General features: G+C 46.0%; 1 protein-coding gene across 1 annotated transcript in view; it reads left to right on the top strand.

The window, feature by feature from the left end:
• Positions 1-26,050, top strand: part of IPO5 (importin 5) — a 358,310-nt gene that overhangs the window by 95,013 nt on the left and 237,247 nt on the right. Inside the window, 3 exon segments of the mRNA XM_030201357.1 lie at positions 2,213-2,317; positions 23,519-23,641; positions 24,611-24,731. Of these exon segments, the coding sequence (XP_030057217.1) occupies positions 2,213-2,317; positions 23,519-23,641; positions 24,611-24,731 (349 nt within the window).

The raw sequence follows: 26,050 nt of genomic DNA, 5'->3' as shown, positions 1-26,050 counted from the left end.
TGGTGCACTTATCTGAAAAATTGCTTCAGTATTCTTCAGTCCCAATAGTGTAGCCATGGGTGGGCTCAGGTCCACCCAAAATTGTGGCAACTTTGTTATGGGTGGCAGGTATCCAGCTGAAGAGGTCCTCCTGCCATGTTGTTACATCCCCTGCGCATGGTCATTTTTTTGTACATGTGCAGAGATATCAGAAGCTGTGTGCAGAGAGTGGGAGAGGGATATATTCTGCCCATTAGAGGAGGACAACTTCAGTTCCGCCAGCTCAGGTACTGATTTGAGTTGAGGGTCACTAGTGGGGGGAAGGGGGCAAGGGCAGAGAGCAAGGGAGGGGAGGGAATTATATGCCCACTCAGTTTTGGCTCAGGCCCACACAAAATGGCAAGTCTGGCTGCATCACTCTTTCAGTCCATATAATTTTCCCTTTCCATAATCCTGTCCCTGTAGCTGTAGTCTGTCTGGTGATAGAAAAGCTTTAGGCTGCAATTGCTGGAGGGAAGGGCCAAGGCTAAGGCTGTGGCTGCATTTATCCCCCCCTCCCAGCAGGCTCAGATTCTTCCCAATCATCCACCCATCCATCCCCCAGCAGACTTGGCGTTCCTCAGTTACCCATGGATTTACTCACGTGCTCCCAGCAGTTACATCTGTAGCCTCTCTCTCCATTGTCCATCCAGCCCAGCAGCAACTTTTGTCATCACATCCCTTCTAGCTGTAGCCTCTCTCAATCTTCTCGCTCACACTGGTAGCCCATCTCAATCCAATCACGTCCCCTCAGAGCTGCAGTCCATTTTCAGTGCCTCATACCTCGAGCAATAGCTTCTCCCCTGCCCATTTTTCTCTTCTTTCCTCTGGTACATCATTTGCCTCCCCTCTTCTCCCCCCCCCCCCCCCCCCCCCCCCCCTTATCAGCATCCTTCCATCCCACTCCAACCTCTGGTCTACCTTAAACTGCATCCTCTAGGAGGTCCCCAGCAGCTGCAGCAATTCAGATGCTGCTAGTGGTCTGTTTAGAGCCTGTCTTTAGCCATGACCCACCCCTCTGATGCAGCTTCCTGTTTATGCTGGGGCAGGTCATGGCAGAGAAGCTTCGAGCAGGCCACTGGTAGTGTTTGAATTTCTGCGGCTGCTGGGGACCTCCTAGAAGATGTGGTTTAAGCTGGATTGGTGGGGGGGAGGGGAGGAGAGTGGAAGAGACAGGGAGAAATGCTGGATCAGGTATGGGGTGATACTGGACCCCCTGCTGTTCTGGGCCTTTGGACACTGCCCAGTTGCTCCAGTAGTCTGCCTCTTCTGCTTTTGCTTTTCCTCTAGGACTGCTTCCAGCCATCCTTAGTTGGGCTGCTACAACTTCTCCCAGCTTTCTCTGGCCCATACTACTGCTTCAACTATCTGGAACTGTTCTGTTGGCGTTGCTCCATGTAGATTGTCTGTGCCTTTGTAAACAAGCTCCTGTAAGAAAGCTGACATTATGCGGGTTGCCAGAAGTTACAGGTAGGCTCCTTGGCTGGCATTGAATTTTCACACAATATATGCTTACCAATGAGAAGCTGCTTCTCAGAGAAACTTTTTCTGTGGCCCCAAAGCTAAAACATTGCTACCCATGTGCTTGCTGAAATCTTAGGCACCAGGTCAAAATTTTTAGTCACCATAGTGACCTGGCACCTGGGGTTTGTTGAGCCCTTCCCTACTCTCCTTATAAAGAAAACGGCTGTGTTTTGTTTCATTAAAGATAGTGTGGCAGGTAAGTACTTTGGTAGAGATCATGTGTGTCTAAATTTCTTTTTTTTTTTTTTTTTTTGTGGGTGAGCATGCTGGTTTGGTTGGGTTGGAGGTGAAGCTGTCAATATTTCTGTAATGCATTTTATTTGAAGAGGGGTTTACTAGCACATTGTACTTTTCTATTAATTTTTCTATTAATTTCTCAGTGATGCTTAAAGTGTATTCAGTGTTTTATAATACCTTATCTGCTCCCCTCTGTTACACTGGTGTACTGCTTTTTCAGAAACTTTTTTTTTTTTTAAACTTGAAGAAATACATATAAGCAGAAGAGGCCTGGGAATAAGAGCAGAAAATAGATTACAGCTTCTAATATGTGATATTAGAAAGCAAAATTGTATGTCTTATTATTTTAATGTAGAGGATGCTTAAAATCGTTTACTGCTATTGCAGCAAAAAAATACACAACAAACACTTTTTTCTCTTCTCTTTCCTACAGATCAGGACATTGTCAGCAAGAGCTGCATGTGCATTTGTGCTTGCCAATGAGCATAATGTTCCTCTTCTTAAACACTTTGCTGACTTGCTGCCTGGAATCTTACAGGTAAGGTAAATAATGGGAGAAGATAAATCTGTATAAAATACCAGAGGGGCTGCACCAAGAGGGGAAGTAAGGTATACCCATGTATTGTAATTTTGTCATACTTCCAGTAGTCTGTATCATTGGATACTGGATTGTGATATACCAGTAGCAGAAGAAAGGAATTTTGTGTCTACAGGTAAGATTGAGTCAGGGATACAAGTGGATGGTATTTGAATGTGGTGGGATGTAACAGCTCTGCAAGAACACAGAACTAGTGTAATGTTCTGCATGCACAGCTTCTTCCTGTTAGCAGTGATGTCCTTAGTTCCTCCAGGTTTTTTGTTTTGTTTGGTAATAGATGTGAACACAAAACGCTTCTGTGTTGCAGAGGTTTCTATCTCTGTTTGTGCCAGTTTTCATGTTCAAAACAAAAACTATTTTTCTTTCAAATTTCTGACTCTGCCATAGTATGAAAGATCCAAAACTTTGATACCCATTCCAGATACATAACTTGTTTAGGCTTAGACCGTAATCAGGCTGACTGTAAGCACTGTGGTGAGATGTTTCCATAAGTCCAAAAGGATTACTGTGAAGTAGAGAGAGAGACTTTTGCTTGCCCAAAAGGAGGAGAAGAGGATGTAATTTATCTCTCTGTCTCTAATGTTGGTTGACTTCTTTGTGGAAGTTGCCACTGTTTTTCCTGTGCAGTAACTTGAGTCCATCCAGAAAGAAGCAACGCCAGGAATCCTTCAAATTTTTTGATCTCCTTGGAGGTTTCCAGGCCCAAAGTGCAGGCATATACATTCTTATACTGGCCTGAGCTCACAGCATCTTTGAAAGTCCTTTCTAAAATGCAAGAGAAGTACAGACACCTTAGCATAGATGTAGCTCAGTGTATTTCTCCTGAGCACAAATCTGTGCAACCATCTTCTGGGTTGTCTCTGCCATCGGATTCCAGCTGGATAGTAGCACTGACCAACATGATGGCCTCTGGGCTCAGAGCAGTGCACCACACCAGTGCAGATCATGAACAAACTGACTATGCATGGGATTCACTTTGCACTGTCAGCACTGATCCAGTGCTGGTCTCTATCTCCAGTTTAGGCACAAGTATAATCTGTGTAGTGGCTGACCATTTGTCCTCAAATGGTATCCACTAGGCAATAGGTCATTATCTGTTTTGCAGCTTCTGCAAGAGCACCTGCATTCATTCCTGCAAAAGATGTTACTTTGTCAAAGGCTACTGTAAAGATCTACCATTAAGATGGCCACCGACTGAAGGGTCATGGGAGCAGCCAGCTCTGTGGACCCGAGGACCCAGTGGGTGAACAGCTGGGATCGGGACTGCTCGAGGTGACCGCCAGAGGCAGGCGACGAAGAGGAGGTCAGGCGGATTGTCAAGATGGGCGACCTCGCCTTGAGGGTAGGGCGAGAATCACCGTTGACCCGAGCCTTCGCTCGGACGCCCTGTCCAGCTGGGCGCCAACAGCGGCTTCCCCTGTCCAACGGGCCACAACACTGGCCCAGCCCGATGCCATCCATGCCCTCGACCTGTTGCAGGTGAAGAGGCGCACTCGCCAGTGTCCACCAGCCAGCTGAGAGATTGCCGACCAGCCCTTGATGCCCCGCTGCATGCTGCGTGGAGAGTTGGCCGGCCGGCCACCAACCTGAGGCAGCAGTGAAGAGAGCGCAGGGGCGCCGTGCCTTTGGCACTGCCGACTGACCAGTAACGCCGCCAGCCTCGCTGCAGACCGCGAGGAGCGTCGACCAGCCAGTCCTCGACTTGGGGCTACAGGTAAGAGGTGCATGGATACGCCGCGCAAGCAGCCATTAGGGGAAGAGCCGATCGGGACGCTGTTCACGGCGGAGGTCTGGGTGTTCCGACACGGAAGTTTAGAGGGACACCTGGCCAGCTGACTATTTTGCGCCGCACGCACCAACGAGGGCGCTCAAAAAGCCCATCCGCTGACGAAGGAGAGATGCTCCTGGTTTGGGTGCTGGCCGGCCATTCTGTGCCACACGCTGACAAAGAAAAGGTTCTCCTAGGTTAGGTGCTGTCTCTCTGCTCAGGTCTGCTGCTGGCCCACATATCTCCGCAAAGGGAACTGGAGTTGCGCATCTGTCGTGCAGTTGAAGCGCATCTGCTTGGTGCATAGCTCCCTCCACCTGAACCCACAGAGTACCATAGCTGGAACCTTGATGTGCCGAGTACTGTGGAGAGTCTCGTAACCGTAGAACTGGGATAGAGCATGGGTCAAAGCACGGCTAACGTATATTGGGATGCGTTGCTCCAGTGTCTTACTCACGGGACCGAATTGAGCCGAGATCCTGATCAGCTTATGCCAGACCTCTAACAAGGACAGATAAACTGCTAGGTTTCGAAGAAACTGCTAGCAACCATTAGCTCTGACCCAAATAGCCTGTCCCGAGACCGTGTCTAAGCCTATGTCCTGTTAAAATGAACTTACCGATACTCCATAGTCGCCTCCTAGGACAGAGGTAGGCAGCTGACATCATTCAACAGGAGCACTGCGGATAGCAGATGAAGACATCAAGAGAAACTAACTACCACAGAACCCACAGGGCCCCCTGCGCAAAACCTGCGACATCAGGAGACAGTAGTGACACTGAGCCCATGCCACAAGAGATCACATACCAAAGAACAAAGTCCTATCAAGCACCCTACCATCAGAACATGGCCTATTAGAAACCCACAGCGACCCAAATTCAAAATGAATACCTTCAAACTACTCCTAGTAATTTACTCCCTAACGCTGATCCACATAACGCTAACCACCCCACTTGCAGAAAACAACATCATACCCATATTACACACTCATCAAAGACTGATCGGACACACCACATCCCCTCAAACGGACAACAACTCAAAGGAAAAACATCAACATGCGGACAACCACAGCAGAAGGGAAAGAAAAGTCCTACCAAAATCGCACCAATAAAGAAATGACAACTAATAAAAATCCACACAACACCAAATGCAGATGACCCATACCAAACAATTCAAGTGGGCTACACTATTGCCAGATCCATTGTAAACAAAACAGCAGTAATAACAGATTGGATCACAACAGAAAATCTTGATCTATTTTTTATCACTGAAACCTGGATCCACAATCAAAAGGACCCTATAATCCTAGACCTGTGCCCTCCGGGATACAAAATCACACATTGGGCCAGGAAGTATAAAAGAGGTGGAGGCATAGCACTAATTTATCGTCCCCACTTTACTACCGAAACCACTGCCGAGTCCATAACACCTCAACTTGAAATAGCCTCATTTAGAATCCACAACAAATCCCTACATGATCAGCTGAAGTGTGTCCTATTTTACAGACCACCAGGAAACTGGAATGAAAGCCAGACTAATTTCATGGACTTCATTTCAAACACATATGCAACCAACCCCAGTGTACTAGTAGTAGGAGACATTAACCTCCACCTAGAAGACCCAAACTCGACCTTCACACGAGAATGCAAGGAATTCCTCCACTTATGGGATCTCAAATACCCAAATATGCAAGCAACCCACACCAAAAGGCACACAACCTCATCTCACACAAACTCACAACTGACCAGAGAGTGGCGGAGTGGCCTAGTGGTTAGGGAGGTGGACTTTGGTCCTGGGGAACTGAGGAACTGAGTTCGATTCCCACTTCAGGCACAGGCAGCTCCTTGTGACTCTGGGCAAGTCACTTAACCCTCCATTGCCCCATGTAAGCCGCATTGAGCCTGCCATGAGTGGGAAAGCGCGGGGTACAAATATAACAACATAATAATAATAACAGACATCAGTTGGACACAAGCGCCATGGACAGATCACTACAAACTAAACCTGTCCATGAATTGGTGCAAGAAGGGTTCATACCGTACACAACCTACAGATATACAACAACGACTGGACAACACAAACGGATTCCATTTACTACCTCACAGAATGGGATAAAAGGTGCAAAAACATACTAGATGAAATAGCACCCTTACGAATAAGAACCTCACGTAAGCTTAAGTCGATACCATGGTTCAACGAAGATCTGAAAAAGCTAAAAACACAAACCAGGAAACTCGAACGAGCATGGAAAAAAACAAAAGATGAAAACACGCTCAATACGTGGAAACAAACCCAAAGGAAATACAAATCTATCTATATAAAAGGCACCTCCAACGTTCCAGTGAAGCCTCAAGCCGGAAACTTGAGGCACCAGAGATATCCGGTTTATCTGAAGGGGGACTTCTGCTGCAGCCTCTCCCCTTCATTAATGCTGGCTGTTGTTAAAAACAGTGAAGGGGAACATGCAGGGACGCAGCCTCAGGCTGCCTTGCAAACAGGAAATGAGGGCGGCAACAACTGAAACAAAAGCAAAAACAAAGCTTAAAGAACCCTGAAACTGCGTCCGTCCCTACTCCCCATCACTGTTTTTTTACAACAGCCAGCACTAATGAAGGGGAGGGCCACCCTGCAGCACACTTCCCCCTTCACATAGGAGCACAAAAGACTGAAACTTTTGTTTCTCCCAGTCTGCAGTCAGCAGCAGCTCACAGGTTCTAAATCTACCCACTTGCCAGTCAACTGGGAAATATTACAGCTCAGCCTCTGCACATACACAGCAGCAGCTTCAGTGCAACACTGAACCGGACTACGGGCTGCAGCACTCGTCCTGCTTGCACTGCGGGGCCACAGACACTGACAGTGGGTGCATGGCACCACAGAGAGAGGGGGGGAAGGGGGTCCAGGAATGAGAGGGGGGCAGGGGCTCCAGGGATGACAGATGGGGGGAGGGGGTCCTGAGAACTGAGAGGGGGGTCCTCACACCAGTGAAGCGGGCATGGAAGGGGGGTCATAAAGGGGGGGAAGGGCATACAGGACGAGGGGGAGCGGCAGCGACCTCGGGGGGGGGTATGGAGGGGGGAGCACTGCCTACGACGACCTCAGGGGGGGTTGAGGGGAGGAGCGCTGGCACCCTGGGAGGGGTGGAGGGGTCACCAGCGCCGCTTTGACGAACACCTTGCTAGCACCCGTTTCATTTGTGCCAGAAACGGGCCTTTTTTACTAGTATGCAATAAGGCAGACCAAGAGATCATACTACAAAACCAAAATAGGGACAGATTACAAAGACTCAAGGAAATTATACCAACTCGTGAATAAACTCCTAGATACTAACTTGGTCAGTACATCAAATACAGACATCCCACCCACAGACAAACTTGCCAAGTACTTCAACGATAAAATCATAAACCTACACAACACTTTACCTCAGGATAACACCGAAATCGAAAACTTCTTTAACGAGTTAGACCCTACCTTTGGAGAATACCCAGCTGATTAAACCTGGACAAATTCCGTTCCCTTTACCGTCGAAACAGTCACCCAGTCGATTAAGAGGTTCTCCAACACTCGCTGTCAACTAGACACCTGTCCCAGCTACCTAATTAAATCTGCCCCTGACCGCTTCATTGCAGACCTCACATCCCACCTAAACTACATGCTCCAGCATGGCCTCTTCCCAAAAGAAAATGGCAATATCCTACTTACCCCAATACCAAAAGATACCAAGAAACAAACGAAATCACTAACTACCGTCCAGTAGCCTCTATCCTGCTGATAATTAAATTGATGGAAAGCCTAGTAACCAAACAACTTACCGACTACATAAACAAACTCTCAGTACTACACGAATCCCAATCAGGATTCCGCCCCCTCCACAGCACTGAAACAGTCCTAATCACTCTCCTAGCCAAATTCAAACAGGAAATAGCAATAGGCAAAAGCATCCTTCTCCTCCAATTCGACATGTCTAGTGCATTCGACATGGTAAACCACAATATACTACTAAGACTACTAGACTACTTCGAGATTGGTGGAAATATACTTAGCTGGATCAAGGGTTTCCTGACCATGAGAAGGTGAAATCAAACTCAAACATATCAACACCGTGGAAAGCAGACTGCGGGGTTCCTCAAGAATCACCACTATCACCTATGCTCTTCAACCTAATGATGACCCCATTAGCCAAGTCCTTATCCAACTAAGGCCTCAACCCTTTCATCTATGCAGACGACGTCACAACCTGAACAGAACCTGAAATACGCTTCCTCTTTTACCCTTTTTGGTTTCATCCCTCTTCCAGCCATCATTATACATTCTTCCTTAATTACAACACACTATCCCAATTTACACCCTCTTCCCACTCCCTACCTCTGCCACCTTCCTCCCTTACCCGTATTACTTACCCACTTTTTATTGTCCACCTCTTTATATACTATAGTCAGCTGTTTTATCCATTTTGTGTTATCTTGTAAACCTGTTATATTTGTAAGCCGCATTGAACCTGCTAATAAGTGGGAAAGCGCGGGGTATAAATGTTACAATACAATACACATTCCGTATAAACACAAACTGACAGAAATCACCAACGAAATCAAGCTTAGTTTGAACATCATGGAATCTTGGGCCCATGCATTCCAACTAAAACTCAAAGAAAAAACGCACTGCCTCATATTGTCATCCCGATACAGCGTGGACAACCCCACAAATCAACATCCCAGACCATAACCTCCCTATCTCAGACAACCTGAAAATCCTTGGTGTTCCACTAGACCACAACTTAACACTAGAGAGCCAAGTGAAATCCACAACAAAGAAAATGTTCCGTTCAATGTGGAAGCTTAAACGCGTGAAACCATTCTTCCCAAGGGAAACATTCCGTAACCTGATACAATCAATGGTCCTGAGCCACTTAGACTATTGTAATGGAATTTATGCGGGATGCAAAGAACAAATCCTAAAGAAACTTCAGACAGCCCAAAACACAGCAGCCAGACTTATATTTGGAAAAACACGATTTGAAAGCGCAAAGCCTCTCCGTGAAAAGTTACATTAGCTTCCAATTAAAGAACGTATTGCCTTCAAAATCTGTACCATGGTCCACAAAATTGTCTACGGTAAAGTCCCAGGATATATGATAGACCTTATTGACCTACCAACTAGGAACACATCTAATTCAACACGAACATACCTGAATCTGCATTACCCTAGCTGCAAAGGTCTTAAATACAAATCCACTTAAGCATCCAGCTTTTCCTACATAAGCACACAACTATGGAACGCACTACCAACAACCGTGAAAACAACGTACAACCACCTTAGCTTCCGTAAATTATTTAAAGACTAATCTGTTTGAGAAGGCATACCCCACTGATCCAACCTAAATGACTGATCTCGGCAACACAACAAAGCAAAGCAAGTAATGGCCAGAACACTAGTTCATTGACTGTCCCACATGAACTTCTTATTCTCCAAGGACAAGCAGGCTGCTTGTTCTTACTGATGGGTTGATGTCCAACGGCAGCCCCAGGACTGGAAATCTTCCTAGCAACAAAGCTTGCTAGAGCCCTCGTGCACACGAGTGCACGCACCTCGCATGCGCGACCGTCTTCCCGCCCGTCGCACGAACGTATCCCTCAGTCTCTTTTTTTTTTTTTTCCGCAGTCAGGCGGCTGTTTTACGGTTGCTCTGTGCCTCAGGAGAGAGCAATTTCGATTTACCGTCGATTTAAACTTTTTTTGTTTTGTTTTCGCAAGTTCACTCGTCTTGTAATTCTGTCCAAAGAAAAAAACTCCCAAACTTCCTTTTTTTTGTCTTAGTTTGTCGGTCAGTTTTTTTGTTTTTGTTTTGGCCGTACGGGATTTTTCCCCCTTTTTCTGTGCTTTTTTTGGCGCCATCGCATCTTTTGATTTCGCTGCCGCAATTTTTCTGTCGATGTCATCGAAGCTCGCCAGCAGATTCAAAAAGTGCACTCGGTGCAGCCGGGCAATCTTAGCCACTGATCCACATGCTTCGTGTATTCAGTGTCTTGGGGCGAGTCATCGTCCCGATGCTTATACTTTGTGTCGTGGCCTTAAAAAGCGTCGAGATTAGCTCAGTGGGAGTGCCTGTTCCAAGCTTCGCCTGGTCCTTCGGCATCGGCAGCAGTACCGAGATCGTCGGCGGTGTCGATGTTGGTACCGGAGGGTGCATCGACGTCCGGAGCGCAGGTAATGGCTGTCCAGAGACCATCTCATGCTGGCAGTAGAGGGCCATTGAGTGGGTCTCCACCTGCCTCGAGGGCTCCTGCGGTGCAGGCCCATTGGAACCGACCCTCTTCGGACCCGACCCTGAGGAGACGTTTGGATTCAACGTCTTCCTTGGTACCGCGAAGGCGAAGAAGCACAATCATCGGTTGCCCTCCCGTCACAGTACCGAGAGCTCTGGGACGCCGAAGGATTCGGCACCCGTGAAGCGTCGACGCCGGGAAGACCGTTCACCCTCCATTCAGGAGGTGTCGATGCGCACTTCTCCGGACAGCCCAGTACCGCCTCTACCTCCTCAGCAGATTCGGGCTTCGACTCCTGCATCGACTCCCCAGCTTTTTTCGACAGCCACTCTTGACGAGCGCCTTGAAGCCATTCTTCCAGGGATCCTGGAAAGGCTGCTGCGACCGTCTGTTCCGGTATTGGCGGTGCTTGCACCTACGGTACTGTCGATAGATGCGGCGGCTGGATCCCCGTCCATGGTGAGGCCTTCGGCATCGGTGCCGCTTGCGGTGTCGGCATCGGCTGCCACCCAAGTTGTGTCGACGTCGATGGAGCTTCATCGCCGTCGGCATGGGAGTCCACTTCTTGACACCGTCATCGAGGACATCGCTCCTCAGCGTCGAGACGGGCCCTGCTTCAGATTGCAGTCAGAGAACTCGTGTCTGATACTGAGGGGGAGGCCTTGTGGGAGGCAGAAGAGGACCCAAGATATTTCTCGGATGAGGAGTCTTGTGGTCTTCCTACTGATCCTACTCTTTCGCCAGAGAGAAAGCTTTCTCCTCCCGAGAGTTTCTTTCTCCGGGAAATGTCCACGGCCATTCTCTTCCCAGTGGTCACTGAGGATGAGCCCAGGGCTGAGATGTTCGAGGTCCTGGACTATCCTTCACCACCTAAGGAGTCATCCACTGTTCCCCTACATAATGTCCTTAAGCAGACATTGATGGCGAACTGGATGAGACCATTAACAACCCCACCATCCCAAAAAAAGCTGAGTCCCAGTATCGGATTCACGGGGACTCGGAGTTGATGAAGACCCAGTTGCCTCATGACTCTGCGGTTGTGGATTCTGCTCTCGAGGGCCAAGAGTTCTAGGGATTATGCCTCAGCGCCCCCGGGGCGGGAGTCTAGAACTCTGGACTGTTTTGGGAGGAAGGCCTATCATTCCGCTATGCTCGTGGCCAAGATCCAGTCCTACCAGCTCTACACAAGCATCCATATGCGGAATAATGTGAAGCAACTGGCGGACTTGGGTCGATCAGCTCCCTTTGGAGCAGGCCAAGCCTTTTCAGGAGGTGGTGAGGCAGCTGAAGGGCGTGTCGTAAATTCCTGTCCAGGGGTGCTTATGACACTTTTGATGTTGCATCTAGGGCCGCAGCACAAGGTATAGTGATGCGCAGACTCTCATGGCTGCGTGCCTCGGACCTGGAGAATCGAGTTCAGCAGTGGATTGCAGAAGCTCCTTGCCGGGGGGGATAATATTTTTGGCGAGAAGGTTGCGCAGGTAGTAGAACAGCTCCTTCAGCGGCAAACTGCACTCGACAAACTCTCCCACCGGATGCCTTCAGCATCTACCTCTTCAGGTAGACATTTTTTACGGCGGTCGGAAGAATGCTCCCTACGCTTACAATAAGCGCAGGTACAATCCTTCTTCCTGCCAGCCTGCTCAGGCTAAGCCCCAGCGTGCTCGTTCACGTCAACAGCGTGCGCCTCAACAGGCCCCTGCAGCTCCCCAGGAAAAGCAAGGGACGAGCTTTTGACTGGCTCCAGGCGAGCATAGCCGACATATATGTGTCTGTGCCGGACGATCTACCGGTCAGAGGAAGGTTAAAAATTTTTCACCAGCGGTGGCCTCTTCTAACCTCCAATCAGTGGGTTCTCCAAAAAGTCCGGCTAGGATACTCTCTCAATTTGATGTCCAAACCTCCAAATTGTCCACCGGGAGCTCAGTCCTTCAGCTTCCAGCACAGGCAGGTACTTGCAGAGGAACTCTCCGCCCTTCTCAGTGCCAATGCGGTCGAGCCCTTTCCACCGGGGCAGGAAAGGTTGGGATTCTATTCCAGGTACTTCCTTGTGTAAAAGAAAACAGGGGGGATGCGTCCCATCCTAGACCCAAGGGCCCTGAACAAATATTTGATTTGAGAAAAGTTCAGGATGCTTTCCCTGGGCACCCTTCTTCCCATGATTCAGGAAAACGATTGGCTATGCTCTCTGAACTTGAAGGATGCTTATATGCACATGCCGATACTGCCAGCTCACAGGCAGTATCTTCGATTCCATCTGGGGACACAGCACTTTCAGTATTGTGTACTGCCCTTTGGGCTCGCCTCCGTGCCCCAGGTGTTCACCAAATGCCTGACGGTAGTGGCGGCGTCTCTACGCAACCTGGGAGTGCATGTCTTTCCTTATCTCGAGGATTGGCTGGTGAAGAGCACTTCCGGGCAGGAGCTCAGCAGTCCATGCAGATGACTATTTAACTCCTGGAGCTATTCGGCTTTGTTCTAAATTACCCAAAGTCCTAGCTCCTTCCAGTTCAACAACTAGAATTCATAGGAGCTCTGCTGGACTCAAAGATGGCTCAGGCCTACCTCCCCGAAGCAAGGGCAGACAATCTTCTGTCCCTCGTTTCTTTGGTCAGAGCGTCTCAGCAGATCACAGTTCGGCAGATGTTGAGATTGCTGGGCCATATGGCCTCCACAGTTCATGTGACTCCCATGGCCAACCTTCAGATGAGATCAGCTCAATGCACCCTAGCTTCCCAGTGGTATCAAGCTGCGGGGGGATCTAGAGGATGTTATCCAGCTGTCCACAGTGTTTCTCAATTCCCTCCATTGGTGGACAATTCGATCCAATTTGACCGTGGGACGTCCCTTTCAAATTCCTCAGCCGCAAAAGGTACTGACGACGGATGTGTCTCTTCTGGGGTGGGGAGCTCATGTCGATGGGCTCCACACTCAAGGAGTTTGGTCCCTCCAGGAAACCAGTCTACAGATCAACCTCCTGGAGTTCAGAGCGGTCTGGAACGCGCTAAAGGCTTTCAGAGATCGGCTGTCCAATCAAACTATTCAGATTCAGACAGACAATCAGGTTGCAATGTACTACATCAACAAACAGGGGGGCACTGGATCTCGCCTCCTGTGTCAGGAAGCCGTTCTGATGTGGCTTTGTGCTCGCCGGCATGGCATGTTTCTCCAAGCCACCTATCTGGCCGGCGTAAACAACAGTCTGGCCGACAGGTTGAGCAGGATAATGCAACCTCACGAGTGGTCGCTCAGTTCGTGCGTGGTACACAAGATCTTCCGAGCGTGGGACACTCCCTCGGTGGATCTTTTTGCCACTCAGACCAATCACAAGGTCCCTCAGTTCTGTTCCAGACTCCAGGCCCATGGCAGGCTAGCGTCGGATGCCTTTCTCCTATATTGGGGCAAGGGCCTCCTGTATGTATATCCTCTCTCATACCTTTGGTGGGAAGACTTTGCTGAAACTCAAGCAGGATCGTGGAACCATGATTCTGATCGCTCCCTTCTGGCTGCGTCAGATTTGGTTCCCACTTCTTCTGGAGTTGTCCTCCGAAGAACCGTGGAGATTGGTGTTTTCCAACCCTCATCACTCAGAACGAGGGGGCGCTTCTGCATCCCAACCTCTGGTCCCTGGCTCTCACGGCCTGGATGTTGAGAGCTTAGATTTCGCCTCCTTGGGTCTTTCTGAGGGTGTCTCCCAAGTCTTGCTTCCAGGAAAGATTCCATGAAGAGGTGTTACTCTTTTAAATGGAGGAGGTTTGCCGTCTGGTGTGATAGCAAGGCCCTAGACCCTCGTTGTTGTTCTACATAGACCCTGCTTGAATACCTTCTGCACTTGTCTGAGTCTGGTCTTAAGACTAACTCCGTAAGAGTTCATCTTAGTGCAATTAGTGCTTATCATTATCGTGTAGAAGGTAAGCCTATCTCTGGACAGCCTTTAGTTCGCTTCATGAGAGGTTTGCTTTTGTCAAAGCCCCCTGTCAAACCTCCACCAGTGTCATGGGGTCTCAATGTCGTTCTCACCCAGCTGATGAAACCTCCTTTTGAGCCACTGAATTCCTGCCATCTGAAGTACTTGACCTGGAAGGTCATTTTCTTGGTGGCTGTTACTTCAGCTTGTAGAGTCAGTGAGCTCCAAGCCTTGGTAGCCTATGCTCCATATACTAAATTTCATTATAACAGAGTAGTCCTCTGCACTCACCCTAAGTTTTTGCCGAAGGTGGTGTCGGAGTTCCATTTGAACCAGTCAGTTGTCTTGCCAACATTTTTTCCCCGTCCTCATACCCGCCCTGCTGAAGGTCAGTTGCACACATTGGACTGCAAAAGAGCATTGGCCTTCTATCTGGAGCGGACAAGCCCATTCAGACAGTCCGCCCAAATGTTTGTTTCTTTGATCCCAACAGAAGGGGAGTGGCTGTCGGGAAATGCATTATTTCCAATTGGCTAGCAGATTGCATATCCTTCACTTACACCCAGTCTGGGCTGACTCTTGAGGGTCATGTCACGGCTCATAGTGTTCGAGCCGTGGCAGCGTCAGTGGCCCACTTGAAGTCAGCCACTATAGAAGAGATTTGCAAGGCTGCGACGTGGTCATCTGTCCACCCATTCACATCTCATTACTGCCTTCAGCAGGATACCCAACGCGACAGTCGGTTTGGGCAGTCGGTGCTGCAGAATCTGTTTGGGGTCTAGAATCCAACTCCTCCCCCCTAGGCCCATTTTTGTTCTGTTCCAGGCTGCACTCTCAGTTCTTTATGTTTTCAGGTCAATCTATGTTACATCCTCGCCGTTGCGAGGCCCAATTGACCCTGTTAGTTGTTTTGAGTGAGCCTGGGAGCTAGGGATACCCCATCAGTGAGAGCAAGCAGCCTGCTTGTCCTCGGATAAAGCGAAAGCTACATACCTGTAGCAGGTATTCTCCGAGGACAGCAGGCTGATTGTTCTCACCAACCCGCCCACTTCCCCTTTGGAGTTGTCTCTTCCCTTGTCTTGCTTTGTAAGTTGACTGAGGGACACATTTGTGCAACAGGCGGGAAGACGGTCGCGCATGCACGGTGCGTGCACTCGTGTGCACGAGGGCTCTAGCAAGCTTTGTTGCTAGGAAGATTTCCGGTCCTGGGGCTGCCGTTGGACGTCAACCCATCAGTGAGAACAATCAGCCTGCTGTCCTCGGAGAATACCTGCTACAGGTAAGTATATTTCGCTTTACCACAAATCACTCTGTATTTGTTCACATCAGAGACTGTAACACATCTCTGCTACTATGTAAGCCACATTGAGCCTGCAAATAGGTGGGAAAATGTGGGATACAAATGTGACAAATAATAATAACCTTTTTAGAGCCTTCCATCTACAAGCATTACTCCTGTATTCAAAAATACTTGTTCATCGCAAGGTATGATAGTCTATTTTGACTGAACTACAAAAGTGCTATGCTTTATCCCGCACCCTTCACTGTGGCCTGAATTCTCTCAAAGCACACTGGAAGGCTACCATGTCTGATTTTGGTTCATCGGGAGTGCATATGCACCCGATTTAGGAAGATCACTCTCCTCCTATTATAGTAGAATGCAGTAGATCTAGTCCTAGTTCAGGAAGAGGGTCAAGGCTTCTGTTTTAAGGTAATTCTGGTACCCAAAAAATACAGAATTACACCCCATATTAAAACTTCAGCCTATTTCTTTGCAACAAAATTTTTTCAAGATGATTACTTTCCTCCATTTATCCCCTACTGCAAGAAGAGAGACTCTGTTCTCATTGGATCTCAGAATATATGTCTGATTCCTTCTGCAACCTAACCATTTAGAGGCCAACCAAATTTCGGTATCAGATTCGGCACCGAAACCGACCCGAAATCTGGGTTTGTGTTTCCACCAAAAATGTGCGTTTTTGGCAGAAACACAAAACTGTAGGCTGCCCTCCCCAGGCCTACCTTTTAAAGTCCCTGATGGTGTAGTGATGTCTTTGGAGCAGGAGCATCCCGAATTGCTCCTGCCCCTTTCCTCCGTGTTGAAAAAATAACAGCTGCAACTTCTATGGCAGCCTCACGAGACTGTCGTGGGAGGTCATTTCTACCATTTTGGAATTGGGAATGGCCTGAGCAGCAGCGAGAAAACAGTCTACTAGATATACCTATTACTTCATGAATGGTTGCAACCACAGTATATATCCACCTATCATCACCTTGCTGTATTTTTATCATCTGTCATGTAGGACACCAGGTGTCCTCTGTACATATCTGTGCTATGTCCACATATCATGTTCTGGTTGTCTTCTAGCCTCCCAGTGTCCTATATTTGTACTTACTGAAAGGACTTTTCCATGTGAGACCACCACTGCAGACAACCCCCGCATCTTGACACTTTGTCTTAACTTCTGTTATGAAACTGCTGTTTTAGCCAATGGAGTCTGCCTTGCTCAAACATTATTCCTGGAAAATGCTCTTTCTGGTAGCTATTATCTAGAAGAATAAATGAACTCCAAGCTTTTCACATCATAAGGGCCATATACTTTATCATAGCTAAGTGGGTCATTGAACTCATGAGTTTTTATCCAAGTGGTAACACTTCCATATCAACGAGTAAATTGTGCTTTGTACATTAAAATCCACAAGAGAGCCCTTGTGTTTTACCTCAGAAGAATTGAATCCATCATTTACCAAATGAAATGTAGCAAACTGGCCAGAATCCTACATTCACTTTTGTTATGAACAAACTGGTGCGCCTTTATAGTTAAAATCTCATCAAATCAGCCATGGTGGCTTTCCTTCACTGGATATTATTTGTAAAGCAGCACCCTTTACCTTGCACTATTGCTTTTACCAATCCACAATAAGGTGGTGCATTTCGTTGATTTGTGCTGGCCATTCTGTTTGGTGATGCAGCTCTTATGGTTTTGGGACCATACGTTAAAAGATAGGTAGTGCTAAGTTTGGGAACCAGGCTTAATGAGAACAAAAACATTGTTTTCCCATAGACAAAATTATTGATTAGGCACAGTCCTTCCCACATCCCCATGAGTTGCATTAATCTTCAAACTATGGAACTAACTGAGGAACGGAGACCCCTGCGTGGCAAGGGCTGCATATGCTCAGAACTTTACACTAAGTTTTGATATCTGGGAGAGCAATTCTGTTATGGTAACATGATCCACTTGTGTCTGATCAATCCTGCTGTATACAGAAAGCACTTGTTACCGTTGAGCAACAAGGTTTTCATGTTGAGAACATTAGTTCTTACCTCTGGTAGAGCTGTCCATCCCAGTGCTGTCAGATGACACCCACTTTTGTGCCAATTCTGCTATGAAAAACACCCACTGCAGGTAGGAACATAGAAAAATGTAGGCAGGTAAAGACCATATGGCCTATCCAGTCTGCCCAGGTTCTTTTCCTATCTAGGATCAGTCATCACCTTCCAGGGATAGTTTGAAACTGGAATATTAGAAGACTGCAGCAGTGGAGCTCTGGGCAGCATGAGATTGCCATATAGCTTCCCTGTTGGATCTGGAGACTACATAAATCACAAATAGTTTAAAAACCCTCCGAAGGGACACCACCTTTTTGTGGTGGAGAGGCTTGTGTTTTCATGACTTAGAGGGCTATGTTGTAGGGCCACCTATATGAGATTGAGTGTCCCAAACCTGCTGGAGGTCCAAGATTAGTGCCAGAAGAGGTTGTGTTGGACAGAGCTCCACGATCATCAGAGTTCTTCCAGTTCTGAGATGGGGAAGAGAAGGGAAAATCCCAGATTTATCCTTCCATATTCTAGGACCCTCCCCACATTGTCCGGCCAGTCTTTGAGAATCACGGTGTCCAATCAGTAATGGAGGGAAGTGTAGCTGTGGGCTGCCTCGAGAGGTTGGTGGGCAGAGTTTGGAATGTACATTAGCTAGACCAGTGGTGTAGCTACGGGGGCCATGGGGGCCTGGGCCCCCCAAAATGGATCCATGGCCCCTCAACCCCCGCAAGCTGAAAAATTTCTCCAGTGCTGCTTACCCTGATATAGTATGATTCCTCAAGGGAGTTACTGATCTGCGTCCCACTCTTCGCAGTATTTGTTCAGTGGATTCTTCAAGTGGTTCTTAAAGCTTCTTTTTCCACGGAGGTCTATTCTGCAGAATACGCTTCCCTGTGACTGTTGGATGTGAAGCACATCCTTATCCACTATCTTACTGCTACCAACGATGTCAGGTGGTCTGATCATTGTTTTGTCTTCTCTGCGGGACCCCGGAAAGGTTTGCCAGACCCAAAGCAACAGTGTATCGATGGCTTAAGGAGTATTTCTTCGGCTTGCATTCTGAGGGGTAGATCTGCTCCCATGCACGTCTAGGTTCATTCTACCAGGCCTTTGGTGACTTCTTTGGCAGAGTCTAGGGCAATTTCTTTGGCAGAGATCTGTCAGTCAGCGATGTGATCTTCTCATTCTTTTGTTGAGTATTACCGTTTGGATGTGTCTACTCGTGCAGATGCTTCCTTCAGGGCCACGGCTCTTGCTGCAGGGGTTACAGTCCCTCCTCTCTTAAAGGGGTCTGGACAGATTCCTTAAGGAAAAGTCCATTGATCATTATTAAAGTTTGGGTTTTTGCCAGGTTCTTAGGGCCTGGATTGGCCGCTGTCGGAGACAGAGTGCTGGGCTTGATGGACCTTTGGTCTTTTCCCAGCGTGGCAGTGCTTATGTACTTATGGAAGGATTGCTTTTGTACATTCCATTTGTCTGGACTGATCTTTGGGACATAATGGAGGGAAGCATTAGTTAATTACCTGATAATTTTGTTTCCTTTAGTCCCAAAGGATCAGTCCAGAGCTCACCCTTCTTTGATGGTTTCAGTTTTTCCGTTTTGAATTGTTTGGTTCTGTTATTTCTAAGGCATGAGTTTTGCTCTTTATTTCATAGTTCTTTTTATATTTAGAGGCTGGAGTTTTTTTCTCTGAAAGTCATTCTTTCACTGCTTTATTGAATACTGGCTTGTTGCTAAGCACAGGAGCTTATGAGGCACAACTCTTTCTATCTCCACCTGCTGGCAGATGGTCACAATCCATTTGTCCGGACTGATGCTTTGGGACTAAAGGAAAGAAAATTAACTAATTTTTCCTTCCACATTTGCTTCTCTGGTGGAAAATGTGTGTATGTATGTATATGTGTATTCATATATATATGTATATATATTTATTTGTTACATTTGTACCCCACATTTTCCCACCTATATGCAGGCTCAATGCGTATGTATGTGTGTGTGTATATATATATATATATATATATATATATGTATATATATATATATATGTATGTATATATATATATATATGTATATAGGTGGGTGTGTGTGTGTGTGTATGTGTATATATACAGTGCAATCTGCTTAAGTCCAAGGGTCTGGGACCAAAGAAATGCATGCAGTTAACAGGAGCAGGCACTTAACCGTTGTGACCCAAAGAAGCTTGACATCTGATAAACATATGCACAGTACTGTTTATTATTATACGTACAGTATACAGTCTCCGTTAACTGACGTTAGGCTTACTTGAAGTAATCAGTCATAGTCCTCTGTACACTATGGGGTCTTTGAGTTCCATAGACTACGTCTGCCAGATGGTAAAAACTGTCATAGCACTGACATCCAGTGGCCTCTAGATAGGCCCGTACGGTGTTGAGACTCTCCAGTGCTCTTGCAAAAGCGACAGGAGGAGGTTGTTGAATTTCGTCAGCATGTGCTTTACTGCTCATTTCATCATCTGTTTCATCATCAGCTGTCATTGCCTGCGTGTAGGCGCATATCTCAACATCAGTGCTGTCGTCAGCTGTTTGTAGATCGTAATCAACAGCTACGTGGCGATGAAACTCCTCTTCAGTAACACTGGCTGGGATGTCAATAACATGTTTCATCTGACACGTTTGCAACAGCTGCATCTGTTTCGTCCCTCTCCACATCCTTAACAAAGCTTGCCCATTTGTAGCAGTTCACAATGGTTGCCTGTGTAACATGATTCCAGGCTTCTTTCTGCATATGTAGGGAATCCAACAGTGATAGATTATGAGCCAGTTGAACAGCACGTTTATCCTTGCCAGTCTGGTTATCCATAACGCTCATCAGACGACGTAGCACAAGAGCCCGATAATATTGTTTGGAATTGGCTATTATGCCCTGATCCATAGGTTGGATCAGAGAGGTAGTGTTTGGTGGCAGGAAGACCACCATGACGTTAGACAGCCTAACATCATCCCTGTGTGCAGCACAATTGTCACAAAGCAACAAAATCTGACGCTTTTGTGCCCACATTCTAGTGTCTAACTTCTTTAGCCACTGCTAATTTCCTCAGCCATCCATGAATTTGCGTTAGCCTCGTATGACACAGGAAGTTGCTTAACTTTCTTGAAGCAACAGGGCTGTCTGCTCTTTCCAATGACAAGGGGTTCCAACTTCTCACTCCCATCATCCATATTGCAGCAAAGGAGGATCGTCAGTCAGTCCTTTGACGTTTTACCTCCAGTAGTTTTGGCATGTTTAAATGCAAGTGTTCCATCAGGAATTGCTCGCCAGTAGAGACCATTTTCTTCAGCATTGAAAATGTCACGAGGTGCAAACTCGTTCAAGATGGTAGGAAGAACTGAAACAACCCAATTTTCAGCACCAAAGTCATCAGTGTCTTGTTTCTCACCATGCTGTTTCTTGAATTTTATGTTGTTCCTTTCCTTCCGTCTTTCCAACCATCCAACAGTGGCTTTGAATTCAGTTAGTCAAAGACTTTCAGCTAGCTGGTTAGCTTTCTCCATAAGCAGTGGACCACTGACAGGTAACTGTCTGCTCCTGACTCGAGAAAACCACCGAAGAACAGCATCTTCTACCTCCTCAACTTTTCCCGCTCGTTTTCGTTTCCGTTGTGGATTTATATTGTTTTGCCAGTCTTCCAGAAGCTGGTCTTTGTGCTTCAAGACACGTGAAATTTGACTGGGATTGACACCATATTCTTTAGCAATAGATGCTTGACTTTTTCTAATTTTTTTAAGAACTTCTATTCATTCAGCCAGTGTTAGTCTTTCTGTTCCGCCGCGACGATGACCCCAGTGTACACTCTAACAACATTCTTTCGCTTATTCTGCCTGTGGCAGCTAAAGGGGTGGTAAATTTGAAATCTCGTTGGTTGTCACGCACCAATCGGCTTCCATATTCCGTGCACGCGATTATGCGGAGTCTTCCCTGCAGAGGAGCAGTCTTAAACCATGCATACAAGTGAATCTTGCACTTATCAGTGGTGCGCTAAACCGAAGTTTGTTTCCATAGAAATTGATGGCACCAAAAATGGGATCGAAGTACGGCATGCAATTAAACAGAGCATGCACTTATCCGACATGCACTTAAATGGAGTGCACTGTATGTGTGTATGTATGTGTGTGTGTGTATACACACAACAGATATTTGAATGAGATGTATCCTTTTAAGCCTGAAGGAATACTGGAAGGGGTTGTGGACTGTGTATTGTATCTTGTGGAACTGTCCAGGAGTACTGGAGGGAGTACATGAAGCTGGGGGCACATGTACTGGGGAAGAGAGGTGGAGAAAGAACCTAAGGTCTATTTTGCTGCATTATAGAGGGCGAGTGTAAGCCAAGAAATTATTCAATCTCGCTGAGACTAGACATGTACTCAGGAAGTTCCAAGGTCTAGAAATAGCAGGACCTTCAGGTTACACAACTCCAGGTGTATGTTTATTTACATAACTTAGTATGCTGCTATTACTGAACACAGGTCACAGCAGTTTACAGCGATAAAATAGGAAGCTGAATGAATATCTATTTAAAATAGGAAAGACACTCATGCAACAAAAACTCAGTTAAAAGAAAAGTTGAAAACACAGACCTGGGGTTATCAGTGCACAACCCATCCAAGCCTTATCATCCAGGGGCTTCAAAAGCAGACTGATAAATGTATTTTAAGGAAAGCTTTGAATTTTGGCAAGAACAGTTCTGTATGAATATGGTGGTAAGCTATTCTAGAAATAAGGTGCCAGAAAAAAAAAGGTGTTTATGGAGCTTATTTACCTTGGGCAAACTGACAGCGATCAAAGATGTGTGAAACTTGTCAACATAACCAACGTGGGAACCATTTATTCACTAAGCTCAGAGAGAATGTTGAACATATAGTGACTTTTGTTGTTCATCACCTCGAATACTGTATGCAATTCTGGGCACCACATCTCAAAAAAAAAAAAACTGAATTAGCAAAGGGTACAGAGAGAGGCGACAAATGTTGAAAGGGGATGGAATGACCTCCCTAAGAGGAAAGGCTAAAGTGGCTAAGGCTCTTGAGCTTAGAGAAGAGGCTGAGGAGGAGATATGATAGAAGTCTATGAAACACTGAGTAGAGTGGAACAGGAAGAGGTGAATCGCCTGTGTGTTCTTTCTAAAAATACTAGGACTAAAATAGTTCTTCACTCAGTGTGTAATGCTGCAATTCGTTGCCAGAGAATGTGGTAAAAGCTGTTAGCAGGGTTTAAAGGTTTGGATAATTTCGTTAGAGAAAAGTCCATAAGCTATTAAGATGAATAGGGGAAAATGCAATGCTTATTTGTAGGATAAGCAGCATAAAATCTGTTTTACTGTTCTGGGCTTGAAGGACCTTCGGTCTGACCTAGTATAGCAATGCTTACGTTCTTATGTTCTTATATCCTGATGTTATGCGCTGATGGGAAGGATACCTGTGGAGTTATAAAGTTACATTATAGGGAATAGAGGGGGAGGCAGTGGATAGAATAGAAATAAGAGAAATAATTGTGGAGTATGGTGCACAGTTGTTAACTACATATAAGTATATTTTGTATAGGTATACCCATGGGGTCTCCTCCAAGTATCTGATTACATGGTTACTTACTGATTTTGTTACTGAGATTGAAAACATGTAAGGGAAAATTAATTCATACACATTTCAAAGTGCAATCTACAGATTTTCTTCCTGCAAACTGGATGTCTGTCATCTGCATTGTCAGGAGACAATCTTCAAAAAACAATATACAAATATTTTACCACTGAAATTGTTTTCAAAAGTTCTCTTTCCTGGTAAGTAGATATGCATTAGTCTGTTAAAAAAAATTCTGTATCCTATTTTGCTCCACTTTTCTGTAGGCAGTAAATGAATCTTGTTATCAGAATGATGACTCTGTGCTGAAATCCTTGGTGGAGATTGCTGATACTGTTCCCAAGTACTTGCGTCCACATCTGGAGCCAACACTGCAGCTGAGTCTTAAGGTATATCTGTTGTGCACCAGGACATCACACTTGGAGTGCTTTTATGCAAATCACACACAAATGACAAGTGCAAAGTGATGCATGTGGGTAAGAGGAACCCGAATTATAGCTACGTCTTGCAAGGTTCCGCGTTAGGAGTTACGGATCAAGAAAGGGATCTGGGTGTCGTCGTCGATGATACGCTGAAACCTTCTGCTCAGTGTGCTGCTGCGGCTAGGAAAGCGAATAGAATGTTGGGTGTTATTAAGAAGGGTATGGAGTCCAGGTGTGCGGATGTTATAATGCCGTTGTATCGCTCCATGGTGCGACCGCACCTGGAGTATTGTGTTCAGTACTGGTCTCCGTATCTCAAAAAAGATATAGTAGAATTGGAAAAGGTACAGCGAAGGGCGACGAAAATGATAGTGGGGATGGGACGACTTTCCTATGAAGAGAGGCTGAGAAGGCTAGGGCTTTTCAGCTTGGAGAAGAGACGGCTGAGGGGAGATATGATAGAAGTGTATAAAATAATGAGTGGAATGGATCGGGTGGATGTGAAGCGACTGTTCACGCTATCCAAAAATACTAGGACTAGAGGGCATGAGTTGAAGCTACAGTGTGGTAAATTTAAAACGAATCGGAGAAAATTTTTCTTCACCCAACGTGTAATTAGACTCTGGAATTCATTGCCGGAGAACGTGGTACGGGCGGTTAGCTTGACGGAGTTTAAAAAGGGGTTAGATAGATTCCTAAAGGACAAGTCCATAGACCGCTATTAAATGGACTGGAAAAATTCCTCATTTTTAGGTATAACTTGTCTGGAATGTTTTTACGTTTGGGGAGCGTGCCAGGTGCCCTTGACCTGGATTGGCCACTGTCGGTGACAGGATGCTGGGCTAGATGGACCTTTGGTCTTTCCCAGTATGGCACTACTTATGTACTTATATAAATGTTAATCTGTTGAAATCCTGTTGTGTTTCTGCTTTGCAGTTGTGTGCAGACACTTCCCTCAGTAATATGCAGCGGCAGCTGGCCCTTGAAGTGATAGTGACTCTTTCAGAGACTGCAGCAGCAATGTTGAGAAAGCATACAAACATTGTTGCACAAACCAGTAAGTAACCATTACTCTCCCTTCTCTCAAATGCAATCATTTTTTCCTTTGGCTATCTTTGTTAAAGACCATTTTAAAAAGATAGCATGGCTTTCAAAGGACATGATTGCAAAAATAAGGAACATTATAAAGTTACAAGGGATCAATTAATATCTGGAAAAGCTGAGAGAAGCAAGGAAGTTGACAGTTTGTGAGCAGAAGAAGAGTTATGGCAGTAAAGTAAGGTGATGACTGTTTTCAGGATATGTTGGTGACAGGAGAAAGGAAGAATTTTCAGTATTCACTGAAGGGTTTAAGAACCTCATATGATAGTGATATGATAGTGTGGTAGATGTTTAGAGAACAGAAAGCAATAAACTAGCAAAGCTAAACTTGAAGAAAGTAATAGTGCCAGAAAAGAAATTCACTGGCAACTGCTGAGCAAGTTGTAATTGAGAAGAAAAGCATTCTCTGAAGTGTCTGTATGCAAATGAAAAGATACAATATAATAGGCATTTCTGAGAACTGGTGGAAGAAGATAACCAACGGGATACTGTCATACCAGGGTACAAATCATATTGAAGTGGTAGGGTGGATCAAATTGGTGGAGTAGCATTATATGTTAGATGACCTTGAATCAAATAGACTAAGAATTCTGCAGGACACAAAATACATCTTGGAATCCTTATGGATAGCAATTCTGTGTGTAACAGGTGATTGGAGTTTACTACTGTCCACCTGGCCAGAATGAACAGACAGATGCAGAAATGTTAGAAAGTAGAGAGGCTAACAAAATGGGCAACACAATGATTTCAGTTACTCTGTTATTGACTGAATAATGTTAACATCGAGGCTTGCTAGAGATCTATTCTAGATCTAGTCCTTAGTGGACCACATAATCTGATGCTGTGAATGGAGAGCCTAAGAATAATCAGGTATGTCATATTTTGATATGTCGGTGAAAAAATTACACCATGTGGTACAAGTAGGTATGGTTCTTGTACAGGGACTATTCCCACTATCATTTTGTTATCCCATTTCTTTCTTTCTTTCTTTAGTTTATTTTTAATCAAATATTAACAATTTGTCAAGAAACTCTTGATATGCAAAAATGGTATGAAATAAACAATTCAGTTACATTGCAGGAAAAATTGAATACAAATATACTTTTGTCTATATTATTTCTATCTCCATTTCTAGTCCACAAACAAGGGGGAAAGCAAGGTAAAATTCCATGAAATATAGTTCCTTAGCGTCCCTCCGGACCGGACCAGGATTGGACTGATGGGTTGTGCTCGCCTACCAGCAGGTGGAGACTGAGAAAAAACTCTGACTCTAGA

The sequence above is a fragment of the Microcaecilia unicolor genome, chromosome 4, assembly GCF_901765095.1.
Source record: "Microcaecilia unicolor chromosome 4, aMicUni1.1, whole genome shotgun sequence".
Taxonomy (NCBI): Eukaryota; Metazoa; Chordata; class Amphibia; order Gymnophiona; family Siphonopidae; genus Microcaecilia; species Microcaecilia unicolor.
The sequence above is the reverse complement of the archived record's forward strand: the minus strand, read 5'-3'. Positions and strand labels throughout refer to the sequence as shown.